The 19458-nt window shown below is 37.6% G+C and overlaps 1 protein-coding gene across 7 annotated transcripts in view; it reads right to left on the bottom strand.

Annotated features, from left to right (window-relative positions):
- Nucleotides 1–5550: 5550 nt before the first annotated feature.
- LMO3 (LIM domain only 3) overlaps nucleotides 5551–19458 on the bottom strand; it is a 58822-nt gene continuing 44914 nt past the window's right edge. For 3 of the 7 annotated variants that reach the window (XM_080660989.1, XM_080660988.1, XM_080660984.1), the window contains exons 3-5: nucleotides 18829–18954; nucleotides 8394–8490; nucleotides 5551–5784 (exon numbers count right to left, since the gene is read on the bottom strand). In XM_080660989.1, coding sequence (XP_080517115.1) covers nucleotides 5779–5784; nucleotides 8394–8490; nucleotides 18829–18954 — 229 coding nt within the window. In that variant the 3' untranslated portion in view covers nucleotides 5551–5778. Of the gene's footprint in view, nucleotides 5785–6897; nucleotides 8491–18828; nucleotides 18955–19458 lie in introns of those variants that run through there. The other 4 variants (XM_080660987.1, XM_080660986.1, XM_080660985.1 and 1 more) reach the window with 2 other exon arrangements.

The following is a 19458-nucleotide window of genomic DNA, read 5'->3' as shown; positions in this document are numbered from 1 at the left end:
AATTGGTCAAAGATAACCTAGCAGCTCCACCAAACTTGGGCTGTGAAAAATGGGGTGTTAGGGATATTTCAGCAAGTCATGCTGTAATTAACCTAAGCAATTATACAACTAAAATTGGGGGAGCGTGTTGCACTATGCCTCCTAGGTTCAGGACCAACACATTGTTTAGGCAACCCATTTGGCCACCTTCTTCAGTGATCATCACAGTTCTAAGCTCAAATTCCCAGAAGTCTCTTGTGTGGTGGAAGTTCCCCCTCCCACTTAATCTGGAATGATTTAGGTTTAAAAGGCCCACAGTGTATGGAAGTAGCTATGGTGATGGCAGCAATCAGACAAAGCAGGGGAAGGAAGAATGTCGGGAAGATTTTTTTGTGTGGTAATATCAGAATGTATTGGATCAAATTTTGCTCTGGACTACCTTGAGGATAACTGCTTTGCCCACTATTGTTTTAGCCTGGTTTACCATGGTAATTCTGAGACTAAAATGTTCCTTAGCTATTTGGCAGCTGACCAGGACTCAGCATCTGAATGTAGCTCGTGTATTTTAGACCAGTGAACACAAAGCTTGACACAGATTGCTCTTCTCCCATTAAGTTTGTTTTCATATCATCTTATGGAAGTAAGTTATAAAATATCAAAGACGGGTGACATACTAATTTTCTTATCTTGACTTCTGAGACTAGTCTAGCCTTACTTCACCACAGCATGCTTTTTCGAATACAGAAAACTGCAGCTTTCTGCTCTGAGTTCCTCTCATCTGTTCTGACTACCTCTTGTTCTTGACACTGCTCTTCATACTAGGGATCCTCTAATCTTGATATCCTTTATTTGCAGGCTCAAATAAATCCCGTTATGGTGTGGTAGAAAAAAAAGAAATTCTAAGTAGATTGTATCTAGGAAATTATAATCACTCTCATTCACAATTTTCATAGTTAAAGATGACATTAATTCTAAAATATTTGGGGTTTTTCTCATGCACAGGTAACTTCTAGTTCTTGGCCAGAAAATAATGACTGTAATAATAATAATAACAATAATAATAATAATAATAAAATAATAATAATAATAATGACAATCCTCTAACAGTGACCACACCCTAGAGCCAGAAAGCCTGTGTTTAAATCTCAGGTCTACTATTTGCTAGCTGTATGACCTAGGGCCAGTTAATCTCTCTGTGCTTTTATTTAAAATTTGTAAAATAGAGTAATAATACCTATGTTACAATGGTGTTGTGGAAATTACATGGGCATGGGAAACTGCCTGATATATGTTAAGTGTCCAGTAAATGTTAACTATTATTAATAGCTGTTGAAGATGGGACATATGATAATGTTACATGCTACAAATGGACTTTTATTTTCGGTGATTTAAAGTCTTCTGCGGGGTTAAGGAAGATTTGGATCCTCTGTTGTCTGAATGTCTCTTGCTCCCATTTTTCTTTGTACTGTGCCCATTAAATTTGGTCCAGTTAACTGCAAACACCTTGGTAATAAAGCCAAAATATTCTGTAATCAGCTCTGCTATCCAAATTTCATGAGTATTCAGCTTTTCAGCTCAGAATACCGATTGTGTAAACAGTGCAATGAATTCTAACTCACTTTTGATTGCCATGATCTGAACCAAACACGAAACCTCGTTGATCCAAGATGATTTGGGCTTTGCGATTTTGTGCATTACGTGCTCTGCACACTCATAACAGGAGTATCTTTGAATTTAACATATTTTCCTTTTCAGAAAACAAAAATTCTTTTAATTAAAAACACTTTTAAAAATTTCAGTATGTGTAATTGTTAACACCTGCTATGTGTTACCAGCAGATGTTTCTGACTTACCTAAGGGAACTGATATAATTATTCTATAAGCTTATTGGCATGGTATTTACCGAGATAGGAAACTTTCGCAGCTGACTTTGTATGCAGTATTTGGTATTTCTTTTCATCTTTTTCCCAATTGCTGTTAATCCCTAGTACCCTCCCCAAACAGGCCCACCAAGTAGTTACAAAAATGGTCATGCCCATTTCAGTGTTTGTGGAAAGTTACTGAAATTAAATTATGTGTATTCTGAAGCAGTATACATTTTATTAAGTGTTTTAGCAGCTAATCATTATAACGTTCAATATGGAAGTCTCACATGGTGATTATAAATGTAGAAGTGTAATAGGCAGTTAGACAGACAGGAGCAGGGCAAGGGCAATGGGTTGGATACATAAGGTCACCAGGCTGAAAGCCTCTGGTGCCTAGCAAAGGGCAAAACTGGGACAACAAGGACCTGGCGCCCACATACCCTTCAAACCTTCCTTGCGGATTGGACCCCTGATCTTTCATATTGCTGGTCATACGGGGTAGCTCCCTGACTTTTCCTCCCTGAAGATAACATCTAGGCCTCCGCTGTATTTCAGTTAAAAAAAAAAAAAAAGGCAGCAAAACCAGACAAATGACACTGTGGCTGCCTCAGAACCAGCTGCAAGGACTAACGACCCCCTGGACCTCCTGCCCTGTTTCCGACCAATCAGTGGAGACCATGACCCTGAAAAAGCACACCTGGGAAGCTGATGAATATTTTATTGATAGCCTCCCCTGAGACCTCCCTTAAGATTCCCACCTGCAAGGGAGATAAATATCCTCAACACAAAGTCCCTGTGCAAGCTCTCCCCCAGGGAGCATGCGTGTGCCCTTCCTTTACCCTTTCTTCCCTTTAAGGGATCCCAGGAGACTTGCAACCAGGGGAGTAATGGGCAGCATCAGCTCGTCCAGGGTTAACCTTCTGAACCTCTCTCTAAGGCCCCCCTTTCTCTGACTTCCCAGCTAGCCAAAGCAGCCCACCTAGGCTCTCCTGTGGCTTCTCCTAACCCAGTGGTCGGCAAACTCATTAGTCAGCAGAGCCAAATATCAACAGTACAACGATTGAAATTTCTTTTGAGAGCCAAATTTTTTAAACTTAAACTTCTTCTAACACCACTTCTTCAAAATAGACTCGCCCAGGACGTGGTATTTTGTGGAAGAGCCACACTCAAGGGGCCAAAGAGCTGCATGTGGCTCGCGAGCCGCAGTTTGCCGACCATGGTCCTGACCTAAGCCCTTCCTTGTCTCACTGTCCTGGGTGTGCATTTGCTGTGGTCAATAAATTCTTGCCTGCTTTGCTGCACTTTGTCTCTTAATTGAAACCTTTCCTTCAAGAAGGCAAGAGCTGAAGTCTCATAGTCTGGCTGGTAGCAGAAGTATACCATTTGGATAGATAATACCCTTTTAATAACTTAGTTTCAAGTGAAGCTATTGTAAAAATGAGAGTTTTCTTTAATTTCCTGACCATTTCTAAGGTCTTACAAGCAGTCAACTTTCAGAATTCTTCATTTATGAAACTAATCACACAATTACCTACAGGCATGTGTTAAATATGACACTGGTTTCAGCCAAATAATGGGCCAATTGCAAACAATGAAGAAAGAGAGGCAGCTCCATTTATAACCGCTGTTTCAACAGAGCTCTTTTGTAATCAGAGTGATCTGAGGGTGACTCATTAATTAATTGATGTTCTTTTTTATTATGTGCTATTGAGTTAATGAGTAATTTGTGTGAGATAATTCTCTGAACACATTGATTACCTGAGATATTTTCTGGGCCTTTCAGAGCAATGACAAGCTGAATAGGTAGAAGATCGTATTTGCTTTTGTGTGCTCATTATTAGTAGGTTTGAGATGAGTACAAATCAGTACAAAGACACCTTAAAGTCATCTGAGGTTCCAAGTATCCTAAGTCTGCCCAACAGGAGATTGAGTGCTCTGGGTTAGGCCTGTCACATAGTAGGTTCTCAATAAATGCTGCTTGAATTCATGGCTCTATTAAAGGTTGGCTTTCTATTACCTTCAATTGCATTAAAATCACATTTAAGAAATATCTATAACTAGAGGCCTGTTGCACGAATTCGTACACCAGTGGGGTCCCTTGGCCTGGCCTGTGGGATCGGGCAGAAACTGGCTCTCTGATATCCCCCGAGGGGTCCTAGATTTTGAGAGGGCACAGGCCAGGCCAAAGGACCCCACTGGTGCACAATCAGGGTTGGGGAGGGACACGGGAGGTTGGCCAGCTGGGGAGGGACCATAGGAGGGTTCCAGGGCATGTCTGGTCCATCTCATTCAGTCCCGATTGTCCAGACCCCAGAAGCAAGCTAACCTACAGTCAGAGCATCTGCCCCCTGATGGTCAGTGCATGTCACAGAGACTGGTTGACCATCAACTGCCTACCCCTGGTGGTCAGTGCACATCATAGTGAGCTGTTGGGCAGCCTAAGCATCTTATTAGCTAGCATATTATGCTTTGATTGGTTGAATAGCCAACCTGACCACTGGACACTTAGCATATTAAGCTTTAATTATATAGAACTAGAGGCCCGGTGCATGAAAATTCATGCACTGGAGGGGGCGTCCCTCAGCCTGGCCTGCCCCCTCTCACAGTCCAGGAGCCCTCAGGGGTGGGAGGTGACCCGACAATCAGGGGAAGGCGACACCCCCATCACAGCTCTGCTGCTGCCACTGCCGGCAGTGCAAGCCTAGGCTGGCCCTGGTTACCTGAGCCTCAGGTAGCCCTGGGCGGCTGGGCAGCCACCATCCGAGGCTTGCCTGCACCTTGGGCCGGCCCTAGGCAGCTGGGCAGCTGATATCTGAGGCTTGCCTGTGCCTTGGGCCAGCCCTGGGCAGCTGGGGTGCTGAGGGCGGGTCCAGCTGCACTGCATGCCTGCCACCCCCCTGGCAGAGCTGAAAGGACTAGGGGACTCTGGTGGGGCTGAGGGGACTGGGCACCTCCATCTTTGTCAGGATGAGATGGTCAATTTGCATATTCCCTCTTTATTAGATAGCATGGTGTTTTTAAGAAAACGTAATCATCAAAAGGCTTTTGCTAAAACTGTATTTATTCTGTGCCAATGGCCTATTAGAATAAACATGCAGATTGTTTCTGCAACTTACTGAAGTGAACACTGAGCATGTTGAAACTGTATAATTTGTATGAAATTATTTAAGTGACTATTCTGAGGGTGTTTGCCTAAAGGGATAGTTAAAAGGAAGCCATTGTATATGGTAGGTTTGACTACAGATAAAACCTTCAGCACCCAGTTTCAGGTAAGGCACACCGTCTCATGTGTGAAAATGTAGGATTGAGTTTAGTTTTTTGCTTTAATTCATCGTACAGAGAAGAGAGATTTTAAAATTTATTCTGCCAACAGTTGCTTTCAGAAAGATCACTTAAAATTTGTATGTATGTTCAAAATTATACCCAGTAATTGCTACCTTCATTTTGACAGCTTTATTTTCCCCACAAAAGTAAATAGCAGTAAACTACCTAGCTCAGAGATCTTAAATATACAATTTGGAGAAAGCATTTGAGCTACTTTGTTTATACTTATGATTTACCCTTTAAAAGCCAACGTCCTTACATACTTTTTTTTCTTCATGTACTTAATGCATGCTTTCTAGATGTCATCTAGATTTTGCCAATTAAGAGCAATCAAATAGTGTCATACCCCTTTTATTAAAAACATAAATCCAAATATAAAAAATGAATGAAAGAATCCAGCAGATATTTATTAAGCAAGATGAAAGTGACATTACAAACACAGGTCAGCTTTTAAACTCAGCCAGCATTCTGGTGAACTGGAGGTTCCTGGTCCTTCATCAGAGGCAGCCTATGTGTGATGCACATTAGGAAGGGAGCTCTCCCTGCTTGAGAAATCAAAGCTCCATTGGAGGTGTCCTACTGGAGGCATCGGGTAACAAGCTACGTGACATCAGGGCTACACAACACAAAGAGGAAAGTTGACAACAATTCAGGGACTTGGAATAGTCAAGACAATTAGCTTAATACTTCAGGTCAAAAATGCTACTCTTTATGGGCAATTAGTTACAAAAGGGCCTATTTCTGTCTTGTTTCACAAATTCATAGGGATTAACGATAATCTAAGGAGATTAAGGCCTTAATCTTTAATCCAGGTGAGTAATTTCCTGGGTAGGAAAAGCATAAGAATTAATTCCCAAAGGATTATGCAAAATAAAAGGTAATAAAAAACGTGGTTTGTTCTTTGGGTCCCAAGGACAGTTGAACAGTTTGTTCCCAGTTTACAGGTATTTTGACATGTTGATTTTAACATATGCAAAACCAGTTAAATATTTAGAAAATCATTTGAAAAAGATACTGACAATTAAAATTGTACATTCACATGAATGTCAAGCAACTCTTAAAGGGGGCTATCTGGGCCGCAGTGTTATGAAAACCATTTCTCACTATTTCCCCTGCACCCATTTGTTGTTCTGTTTTGTTTCGGTGTTTTTAGTTTTGGCTATGCAAGTCTTTTCATGAAACAAATGTAAGGCTCAAAGGCTAAAATAATAGTTATGTTATGGGCCTCAAATAGCTATTTTTAAAATCTTATTTTCTGCGTGTATCTTAAATTTGGGGGACATGTGACTTGAACACTCTTAACCATGAAGCATTTGTAAAAATACATATCATTCACTTTTCACAGAATCATTTCCTTAAAAATGAGAGGCAATATCCAGATTTACATGCATGTCTATAATAAAGCTTTGTTTTTAAAACAACTCAAATCCACACCAGCATTATTTGCAGCTTAATATTTTGGCCCAAAACCAAGAACTCAGGTATCACACTTAAATTTCATCTGCAATACATATATTGGCAGGACAAAATATGTATGTAAATAACACTGGGAAATATTGTTTCCTATACAAGTGATCAAGAAAAAAGTAAAGAAAAAAAATAAAAACCACAGCACAAATTTGCTCTGGTAAAAATGGGCATCATTGTGCCCTCATGGGGTTAACTTGTTAACATGTAGTTTTATTACTAGGGAACAGAAGCAAAGAAGCAAAATGTGAGCAATCCGGAAGAGGGTGTTATAGACTCATTTTAATTTCTTAAATTATAATCTAAATAATCAGTCTCCATAATTTCTGCTTCTAGAACATTTTCTTCTTTATCAGCTATCATGTAGGTAAGGGAATAATATTTCACCTTTAAAAAATGGAATGACAGATTTCAGTTTAAGTGTGATGTATACTGAGTGGGTAATTACAGAAAGCAAGAGTAAGACACATCAAACTTTAAATAGTGTTCACTTTTAAACATTAAAATAAGTGGCATGTAATACAGAAAAATATATAATCACCAGTTCTCAGCTTTTTATCAATTCCTTTGTTTCTCTTCTTCTAGAAGATTCTATGAGCACTATGTTGCCTGATCAAAAGTAACCTCACTACTCAAATATCATCATAGTGTCAATGTGCATTATCATGATCTCAGTAGATTCACACTCAAATCCTTTTAGTGCCAGAAATTTATCAGGCCATAAGTTATTAAACACTCAGTTTTTATGGAGCGATCTGGGCAAAATTTGTACAAGAAATTTAATCATTTTTAAGTTATCTTATAATTGTGTTAATACTTTTTAAAAGTAACCCTTTGGAAAAAATTTACATGATACCCAAAGGCACTAGTTCACATAAGGGGTGAATGGCTGAAAAAAACAAACAGCAAAACCGTAATATAGGTAAAGAGCGCGCATGTGCACGCACGCATACACACACACACACACACACACACACACGCACGCACAGAAGATATTAAAAGGATAACTGTTAAGCTTTAAAGTCATTCTAAAAGTGGCACTTTTCATGTTGGTATAAAATGAAAGTGCTTTAAGATGAAATTTTTATGCATTTTTTAAAGCTGATCTTAACCCCCTGAAAATAGGGGGTTATAAAGAGAACACTGATAGACTAAATCATGGTGGCAATCATAGTGAATGTTGCTTAAAATGCTTTGTGTGTGTCTTTATTTTTTAGTTTTTTTAATGTTGCTAGACTTGCTTTATCTATATGTGTATCATTAGTGAGATTTGCTCTTCAATTTTTTACTAGAAAGTTACAGCTCATTTAAAATAGCTGGTAGATACAGAAAGCATAAATATACAGTAAGTTTAAACACTGATTGTACTAAATGCAACAATTCAAAGAAGCAAACAGAACACAAATGGTAACACAATAAAACTGTATTACATTTGTGCTTCAAAAATTACAATACATTATATACAATAGTCCAAAATAAACATCTCATGCCAAGTGACACAAAAAGGAATAGCAAGCAAAAAACCCAGCAATATGTACATTATGTTTTTTTCTTTAATAAACATTCAACTCTGAACTGGGGCAATATCACTACATACAGATGCAGTCCCCCTTTCATTTCATATATCCATCCTGCTTTCCTATATCTACGCTATTCAGTAGGTTCCCGTGTCAATTCTTATATACATGTGGAGCAAAAAAGATAAAAGAATGTAGTGCTTTGTGTTCTTAATAGGGTGATGTTGATAGATCAGCGAACCTGGGGTGCATAACCTTCTTTCATTAAACCTTCCTCGTAGTCCGTCTGGCAAAGGATCATGTTATTCTTGAGGAAAAATTTGTCTCCGACACAAAATCTGAAAATATTAAAGGAAAAGAAAATGTGTTAAGACCATTTCACTCAGATCTATAGATTTGAAGATTTCTTTTCCTAGTAATAATTTCACATGGTAATTCCCTGAAATAGAAAACTTGGCTTCGAAAGTTCCCTTTATTGTCAACAACTGAAGCATTGTACATGAACTTTGAAATCCTACCTTTATATATAAAAATCATAGGAACATTGAGGAAAATATATAGGACAGCAAAGGTGATTTTTTAATTTTATTTTACCACATTAGAAAGAAAATGGAACTGATCTATAACATGGAACTGATCATTAAAACAAGAAGGAATGATAATATTTCACTGTAGTGATTATGAAAGATTTCATGATTGGCCACTTATCCACTTTACAAAAAAAAAATAAGTAAAGGTATTAAAATGAATCAAACAATTAGAAAATAGCCCGTTTTAAAACTTTCCATTTAAAACCTCCTTTTACTCTTTGTTATAAAAATGTGATTAAATTCTAGTAATTAGGAAGTGGTCATTCTGAAGTGAAAGTTGTTTTAGCACCAGACTCTGATGTTGGGCCATATTCCTTTATTTATAGCAAGTTTATCAACTATAAAATAGTAAATGTCATTTCTTGGAGCACTTTCAATTAAACCAAAGGGCATAACCTGAACAAACTTCTTAATATTGATGTGATACATAAACTAGTGCCCAGGAGCTAATTACTATTTTATGCAATAAAACAAAATAAGTGCTCTTTTTGTGTAATTTCCCCACGGTGACACTTTGTATACAATTAAGGTCAGAAATAAATGCTTGTGCAGTTTCTGGTACATTTAACAATAAAGTAACTCTGGGGAGATCTGTATATATTTTTAATTGTAACAATTTAACCTTCAAACAGCAGTGTCTGGTAGAGTTGACCCAGTAAAACTACTTGTAATTATACAAGTTGACCTCACTGACCTTTGATAGTGGTCTCTCTTTATCAGATAGTCTATTTCGAAGGATGTTCAAGCAGAAATCTTAGTGGATAGATTAAACTGTGTACTGAAAGCCACCCTTTAATGTTTTGTGAAGTTGAGAGTTTAAATGAGGAGCAGTTGGACTGATTTACATTTACAAAGATTGAAATGCTAGACAAACAGTGAACCTATTTATTTTCCAACTGGGTAGCTTTGGAAATTTATCCTTATTCTAGCTTAAGTAGATAGAGGGGAAAATGGTGTAATAAAAAAAGTAGATTGAAAAGAATTAGCTTTCCTCTTAAAGAAGATTGGTCTGTTTATTTGTGGAATTTACTTTTTTTTTCCCAGGGATTACTGCCTGCTGATGATATTGATTGAAAATACAGAGCATGTGCTGATCTTGAAATCCTGGAATTGTGTGTGGTCAAGACTATTGGATGCAATGAAAAGTCAAGTTTGGATTTTAAGTACATCTTCTTTTTATTGGTTGCACACTGTAAACTTTAAATATTGTGTTTAAAAAGTGGTGTTGGAATAGACCAGTTTTTGCAGATTATCTTGAGTACTAAGACATGTTGAAGAAAAGGACAGGCCTAACAGCCAATTTAAATATTTAACTTTTGCTTGGCCATTGTGGCTCGGTGCTTGAGCATCAACCTATGAACCAGGAGGTCACGGTTCAGTTCCTGGCGAGGGCACATGCCTGGGTTTCGGGCTGGATCCCCAGTGTGGAACGTACAGGATACAGCCAATCAATGATTCTCTCATCATTGATGTCTCTATCTTTCTCTCTCCCTCTCTTTGCCTCCCTGAAATCAATAAAAATATATTTTAAAAAATACTTAACTTTTTTGAGATTATATAAAATAGCATGAATAATATATGTGATTACTGTTCAAAAATTTTAATTTATGTTAATATTGCAATTAATTTGAACTAAGAAGCCTATAATAAAATATCAGAATAAATTCAGTAAAACACTCATGCTCCAGCTGATATTACTGAGGTTTTTTTCCCCTAAAAAACTACTAAATTGGAAATACTCTTTCAACTCCATATTGTCTACAATTTTGTTTTAATTTTTAAACATAATTTTTAGCAATCACCTTAATTGAATTCACTATTAAATAAAAACGTGGTTTTTTTTTGTGTGTGTGTGTGTGTCATGTACTATCATGTCATTTTTACCTTCAGAGGCCTGGAAATTTAGATAATTTTTATTTGTAGGTTCATAAACTCAGGTTAATCAGAGTGAGAAAAAAAGATATAAAGTACATTTCATACTTTTCCTGAGTTAGTTCTCTGAGGGTAAGATAAAACAGCTACGTCACTGGATTGTAGGGATGTTATAATAAGAGATATATGAAAGGTAGAGAAGCATATTGTAAGGAATAGGGCTCAAATCTCAACTTTCCACTTAAGATATTAGGATGAAACTTCAGTTTTTCTTATCTCTAATATCAGTCACTTTTGCAAGTTTATGATAAAGAGTAGAAATGGAATATGTAAAGCTTTACCTCAATGGTTGAATGTCGGTAATTATAATAGCCACCTTTCATAAAGTACTTACCAGGTGCTAACCCAAAGCATGTACACATGTGATCACATTATTCCTTTCATCCAACCTAGATTACAGATATTACCACTGACCTTTTAAAGATGAAAAACTGGAGGCTTCTCCCAGAATTTAAATACCTGCCCAAGGTTTCATAGGTAGGATGCATGTGATACATGAAGGAAAGGAACCAGGGTTCTTTGGATTCAAGACCCATGCTTTTACCTAGAGGCAGTCAAGCATGAGGCTACAAAGCTATGTAGATTTTTTTTGTGTGTGTGTTATAATTATTCCTTTTCATAATTTTTTAAAAAAGGCCTGCCTACCATTCGATGAGATGGTAATATACATGGAATTCATCTGAAGTATTCCTACCTGAATATTTGGTTACTAATGTATTGTCAACTGGATAAAGTACATTTTATGTGCATTTCAATTTATACTTAAAGGTCAGGATGAAACGAAGCATGGGTGAGCGATGTCACAATTATACACATAACTCAAACAAAAAACAGCCTGGGAAGCTATGGCTAAAGGCAAGTTATGGTTGGGATGCAATTAAAATTGGTATCCTCCTTTAAAATGTTTCAAGTATAAGCATGAAGAAATTAAAGAAACAGCAATGCATATATTAAACACTTAACAAAATGATCTATAACTGTGATTTTTGTATGGCAGGCTAATTTCCAATGCTATATAACCAGCTCCTTAAGAGATGTAGCACTTAAAGAAAAAAATATTTTAAAAGCAGCGATGGCCAGAGAACACTGTTAGTATATTAATAGGTAGGGCTAAAATTCCTGAAAGCAAACTGAAAGTAATCATCATTACTTGTGATATAGGCAGTTCAATTAATTTTTCCTTTATTTAGAAAAATATGTCAAGATGCCTAAAAAGATTTTTTAAACCATCTAATCGTGAAGTTTTGGAATTAATAACATTTAATTTCCAGATTTTCTGAAGTGATTCTAGTTGAAATCATGTAGCCTTATACAGTTGAAAAGTACAGGAAATAAGTGTGGTTAATAAATCATCTGTATAAAATATGGGCTTAGTGTAGTTTGCAGCAGGTTATCAAAAGCCTCTGCTAAGAAGCCTCCATATGTAACATACTTCCTAAGAAATGAAAATGTTAACTTAGCCACCTTATTTCCCTGAGATTAGTGATGGTCAATTATAACTAATTTCCATTTCACAACACTTTAAAAAGAGGCGGATTCAACACATATATCCAATGTCTTTACTTTCCCATGGAGCATCCTCAGGTATTAGACATTTACCTTGTTTGCAGTAAGAGGTGCAGGTATATACTCACTGTCCCATCACTATTAATTGTGCACAAATTTACTGTCTTTTCCCAATGACAGCCCAGTTGTCATTACACACTTCATTCGTAACAATCTTTTCTGCACCAAGTTACACTACATGCATCCTGAGTTCTGCTAGAAATTGGCCAAAGTCTACCTTACTATAACACAACTGTATCTAATCACATTTATACCCACGTAGCCAGACAATAAAACACCCTTTTTGAAACAGCCCTCATACGGGCTCCGAGTCCACAGACTAAAACCAGGCTGCCACTGTTCAGATCTTGAGTCTACCATTTCCTAGTTGTGTAACCTTGAAGTAGTTACTTAAGTTGTTTGTACTTCAGTTTCCTCGTCTGTAAAATGAGATCAATAATGACACCTACTTAGGGGTTATTTTGAGTTTTAAATGAGTTAGAACATGTAAAACAGACTCCATGGATGGAGGGCAGGTTGACAGCAATCGGGAGGGGTGGGGCAGGGTAGGGGTACGTGGAGGGGTTGAGCAAAAAAGAAAAAAGAGAAAAAACTCATAGACACTGCACAACAGTGTGGTGATTGCCAGGGGGATGGGGAGAGGGAGGAGGTAGAGAAAGGTATAGGGAGGATAAATGTAGATGAAAGGCGACTTGACTTGGGGTTGTGAACACACAATATAGTACACAGATGACTGTGTTGTGGAATTGTGCACCTGAAACCTGTATAATTTTGTTAACCAGTGTCACCCCAATAAATTTAATAAAAAGAATATAATAAAGCATCTTATTATAATGCTTGATACATTGAATCAGTCCCATTCAAAAATTATCTATTAATAGCAAAGGCAATAATAAAATGTCTGAATAATGCAATCGTATATAATAAAAGGCTAATATGCAAATCAATTGAACGGTGGAACAACCGGTTGCTATGATGCACATTGACCACTAGGGGGCAGACACTCAATGCAGGAGCTGCCCCTGGTGGTCAGTGCGCTCCCACAGGGCGAGTGCTGCTCAGCCAGAAGCCCAGAAGCCAGGTTCACAGCTGGCGAGCACATCAGCACTAAGGATGTCAGTCGGACATCCCCTGAGCAGTCCCGGACTGTGAGATGGCGCTCGCCGGCCTGAGGGATCCTCCTGAGTGCACAAATCTCATGCACCGGGCCTCTAGTATAACGATAAAAAAACAGGCTCAGCCTGTGTAATCACAGGGATAGGCATTTACATCTTAGTTGCACTAATTTTAAACCATGTAAAGACAGAATACATTCACACTTCTGGTAGTTACTTAACACCTCTGAAAATAAGTTCCCACATCTATAAAGTAGAAAAAAAAAGTGCTTTCATTATTATTTGCCAATGATCATCTTTTCATCTTTGCTTAGAATGTTGCTTAGCCAGGGACAGTTCTTCCTTTTTACCATGGAACTTAAATGCTAAACGTTCTTCAGTTTCCACTCCTTCCATCAATGTTCCCTGATCAGGGAGCACTGCGCTTTCCCAGAGCACTTACTTATTAGTGTATCGTTCATTTGCTTTGGCATTTCAAATTTTCTCGTAAGTGTGTAATAGGTTCCCCAACCTGGACAGTAGTGCTGAGGTAAAATGACATGAGTTTTATTTCTGTTGATCCCTGTGAAATACCACCATAAATTGTACTATCGCTTGGGGTGGGTGGTCAATAAATATCGGTTAAGATGGATTTGTTCCAGGATCAAATAGCTTTCAATCACAAAGGTCTTTTAGATGCAGTGATTTAAATTTGTATTCATTTCGATGTTCTGTCACTGACTTTCTACCTTTACAATTTCATCTCCTGCTCCTCGCTCCATTCCTCACTACCATCCCTGCCAAATTCCTGATCTCATCTCTGAGCACACGGAGCTACTTTTCATTTTCCAAACATATTAGAGGCTCTCACAGCGCCACGCCTTTCATGCTGCTCCATCTGTCTGGGAATCCATTTCCTCACTGCTTCCTGGCTTCCTCATCTCCCCCACCCCCGACCAGACACACTTCCTATGTCCCAACTAGTCTTAGGGAGGTTTTTCATGAAACCCGGCACATCATCCTGTGATGCTGCCCTAAGACTCCCAGCGTGGACCTCTCGTCCATTGGATGGATCTGTGTCCCATCAATTACACTCTCCCGTGGGCCCCTGCTGTCCCCTCTCGCCCCTAGCTCTGAATACCATTGAGAGAGAAACTAAATTGTACTCCCCTCTGTTCTTACAGAGCCAAGCACAAAGCTTTTATCCTTTAATAGAAGAAAATGAAAGGTTATACAAGTCTACATATTTGACTCCATTCCATTACAAACAAGCTTGTCGTTTCCTTTTCTTATAAAACCATCACTTAGTTTACAGAATTTTCTAAGGGGAGGGGGATTATTCACCTTTAAGAGATTAACTATTACACAGAATTTTCCAGTTCTAAACGAGACTCGAGTTATTATACAAGATACCCGAAATAACCTTCCTCTGATTTCCTTTCAAAATAGAGAAGCTTTTAGATTTTTAATTCAGACCTCTATGTTTTTAGCCAGAGCCTTCTAAAAAGGGCAGAGAAGGTATATACTGTACAAGGAAAACCCACCCTGAAAGTTTATTATTGCCAATAGTTTTTAAACATTCAGAAATATTATGTTATTCATAATATTTTGATTGAAAAGTTAAGATGGAATGACTGCTAAATAAAATTCATAAATGTGTCTGATCCGATGTCAGTTGTCAATAAAGTTTGCTTAAGGGAAAGTGCCTATAAATTACCTTTATGCCTTAGGTTTCACTTGAAAAGGAACAATACTATGACAAAGATTCGGCTCCTGAAAGTAGAGGCTCATGTGGCATATGGCTTTATTAAAGGGGATTTCCTAAGGAAATGTCAAAGTAAAAGCAGAATCTCCTATGTTGCAAGCCTTCTGGATTGACAGTGACAAAATTTGTCTGCTTTGCTTGGCTGATGAAGATGAGCTGATTTTCTGCATTAAAGAAGTTTGTCTTGTTGGGGCTGAAGTGACAAGACAGTAAGTAAGTGCTAATTGTGCAGAACCAGAACTATGCAGTCCCATTGTGGCAGGTAATAAATGAAGCGAACACAGAAATATATGAGGTGCTTTAATAATGATATTAGAGTAGTATTTTGCAGCAATAAGAATGTGAACAGTTTTAGAGTCAAAATTTAGGAGTGTTTGTCTTACTTGACTGAGTTCTACTGAGGAGACAGACTTAATTGTGAGTGCAACTGTGTATTTCAATGGTGAAATAAAGTAAAATACGATTTGTAAATAGCATTAACAACCTACAATTACTTTGCATCATAATAGAATTTAGCCTAGGTTTAGCGCTTGAATGATGTTTTAATTTTCGGTGTAGAACATGAATAAAACCGGTAAGCCTGCCCTAATAGAAAAATGGACAAAGGGCATAGAGAGGCAGTTCCCTAAAAGAAGAAATAGCAAAGCGGCACTAGTAAGCAAATGAATGCTAATTAAAATTATAATGAGATGCCATCTTTCTATACATCTGATGATTTATTATATGAAGCTATATCCATAAAACTGAACACAAGAAAATTTAAAACACCTTAAAGGGAACTTTAAAATTTTTTGAAATACGTTTTTATTGGTTTTTAGAGAGAGAGGAAGAGAGAATGGCCCCTACTGGCGATGGAGCCCACAACCCTGGCATGTACCCTGACCAGAAATCAAACCTGTGACCGTTTGGTGCATGGGATTTCACTCAACCAAGTGAGCCACACCGGCCAGGGCTTAAAAGAATTTTTAAAGACAGGTACAAAGGCACACTATATTACATTAAAAAGCCAAATATTAAATATTAGGGTTATTTGCTGTTACTTTCCTTTAATCCGCTCAAATGTGCCTATAATATAAAGTATATGCTATATATCACTTGTCATATATGTATAAAAATTGTACAGCTGGCTACACACCAAAATATTAAAATATTTTCTCTAAAAATAGTGAGAGAATAGTGAGCTATGAGATGATATTCATTATCCCTTTGTATTCTCTAAGTTTTCTACTATGAATATGTAACCATTTATAAGTAGAAAAGCAGTAAATGTTATTATTGCATGATGATAACTGTATTATTAGTGGGTGGTATTAGTGGATCAATGTAACAAGTAAACAGAAGTATTTTAAATTTACTGCTAATACACGTGTGTGTACATGTATGCACACATGTACACATGCATATAAATGTGTCTACTTTTTTACTGTGTCTGTATTGATGTGTGGATATTTGTATTTCTTTATTCATATCCTTACATACAATAAACAACAACATGTGCATTTGACAATTTATCTTTGGTTAAATGTCACTGTAGACTGAATTAAACTATGTTGGTTCCAGGCATTTGTTGCGAAGACTCAGGATGTTGTAAAGTGACTTCTTCAATTATTTCCTGGGCAAATTATATACAGCAAGGTACGTATACTGAGTCCCATTCTGAACATCTATTTAGCAAGAGATGATATTATTGACCTATATATCTTTTCAAAATATGTTTTATTGATTTCAGAGAGGAAGGGAGAGGGAGGGAGAGAAACATCAATGATGAGAAAGTATCAATTGGCTGGCTGCCTCCTGAATGCCCCACATTAGCGATGGAGCCCACAACCCGGGCATGTGCCCTGAGCAAGAATCAGATCGTGACCTCCTAGTTCATAGGTCGACACTCAACCACTAAGCCATGCCGGCCAAGCTTGAGCTATATATCTTGTATAAAAACCAAGTTAGTGAAATATTATTTGGTAAAAGTAAGTTATAAATATCAAGGTAAAAGAACTAGTTTTTGAGAACCTATTGTTTTATTTCCTAATTTCTAATTTCTAATTCTAATTTCTAAGAACCTATTCCCAGTATTTATATAAATTATTTTATTTGATTTTCAAAATCTGTAAGACAAGCATTACTGTCTTTATTTTGAGGATGTGAAAACAAAATCCAGAGAGGTTAACATTCCCAAGGTCACAAGCTGGTTCATGGTGGGGCTGGAATTTGAATCCAGTTCTCACTGTAACATCATATTCTTTCTACTGCTCTATAGGGCCTCATAAGAAGGTGCTGCATTGAACAGTAAAACAGCAAATTGCAATAACTGAAAACTGGGCACAACTAATATTTTCTGATTACATACTTTGTCCAGGTGTTTTCACACTCGCACGGGATTTATTTCCATTAAAACCATCAAGTGTACTAATTTTTGAAATACATTGTTAATGATGTGTGCATTTTAATATTCTAATATCCTCTGCATTTGTCACATAAAATAGGTACCGATAGTATATAGTTCCCAGTGGAAATAAAAGTTATAACTTTCAATAAAGAAAAACGGGATGAAGTCATAAGCCTTTCAGATGAAAGAATTCTCTGCAATTGACTAATCCAGCTCCCTTGTGTTATTAATGAGAAAACTGAGGTCCTGAGAGCTAATATTGGTTTATGGTCAAACATATTATTAGGGGCAAAGTTCAGACAAGAATTTAGGTTTTTAGATATACTGTGCAACACTCTGTTCTTCAATGCTGCGTCTCCAATGCTGATAATTGTTTAATTATTAGCTATCTCTGGCCTTGTTCGCAAAGAGACTTGAAGCAACTTAGAAAGTACATATAAAACAAGGTTAAAATTCAAGATAAGAAATCAAGCCCAGCTGGTGTGTCTCAGTGGTTGAGCATCGACCTATGAACCAGGAGGTCAAGGTTCGATTCCCAGTCAGGGCACATACCCAGGTTGTGGGCTAGATCCCCAGTGTGGGGTCTGCAGGAGATAGCCGATCAATGATTCTCTCTCATCATTGATGTTTCTCTCTCTCTCTCTCATTCCCCTTTCCTCTCTGAAATCAACAAAAATAATAAAAAACAGAAATCAAGAGGTAAGGCAACTATAAATATGAACAACAAGATAAATACTACCTGCCACAAATCCCTATTTGCCTCGGTGCAAATGTATTTGCTCACAGAAGTAGTATGAAAAAGTAAAGATATTTTAAACGTACTTTTTATTTTTTATTGATTTCAGAGAGGAAGGTAGAGGGAGAGAGAGATAGAAACATCAATGATAAGAGACAATCAATGATAGAATCATTGGTCGGCTGCCTCCTGCATGTCCCCTACTGGGGATTGAGCCCGCAACCCGGGCATGTGCCCTTGACCGGAATCGAACCTGGGGCCCTTCAGTCCACAGGCCAACGCTCTATCCACAGAGCCAAACCGGGTAGGGTTTAAAGAAAAACAACAAGGAAGAGAATGAATAATAAGAAGACTAAAAGTTTACAGAATTGATTTCATTTCCTATTATGTCCTGTTATGTGATGGGTTTCTTTTACGTAGAAGTGCAGTTTTGAGACCTTTCTCCTCAGTGGTTCGTTTCTGGCACTGAATGAACATTTGCAGAAAATAAAAATGCAGAGAGTAATTGCTTTAAATAAAGTGTACTGATATCATTCCCATCTGTTAAATAAATAGCCAGAAAAGAGACTTTTACCATTTTTTAGGAGACAAAATGAAATCTGAGTACCTCTGATTACAAAGCTGACATGCAAAGCAGTCCAGGTGGTAAACATTGTCCTTGGCACGCATCACCATCTCAAAGGCAGGGATGAGCTTACTGCAGGCAGCGCAGTTTCCCGTCACGCCGAAGAGCCTAGAACAATAAACATTTTTTTTTTCAAACTCTTACAGGAAACTCGGAGATGGTGACTAGAGAAGACGCTAATACACTTTGCAAAGCTGTTGATACACAATGCCGTATGATGTACTCAAGTGAGTTTTATCCTAGGTGTATACTTAAATATTCTTTGGTGATACATACCCCAGTTGACCTTTCCTGATGAAAATCACATCTTGTTTGAGAAGCCAAGGAAAAGACAAATACATGGGGAAGCTTATACACACAGGGTCAACAGGGGTGACTTCATCGCTAAAGTCTACTTGTTAGAATATGGAGTAAATATAAAAGCAATGTAACTTTCATCTGAATGCCACACATTAAACATCTTACTTGGAAAAAAGACCCATTTGAATGACTCCCTATTTTTGTCACCCAGTTACTAAATGGTTTGCCATTATTATTAAAGGGCCATTTATGAACAAGCCATTTAAGTAGTCAAAAATCATTACAGGCGCATGCACCTTATGGCCCTATACT

This window comes from Plecotus auritus (assembly GCF_963455305.1).
Source record: "Plecotus auritus genome assembly, chromosome: 3".
In the NCBI taxonomy this organism is placed as follows: Eukaryota; Metazoa; Chordata; class Mammalia; order Chiroptera; family Vespertilionidae; genus Plecotus; species Plecotus auritus.
Note: the sequence above shows the minus strand (reverse complement) of the source record. Positions and strands in the feature narration are given on the sequence as shown.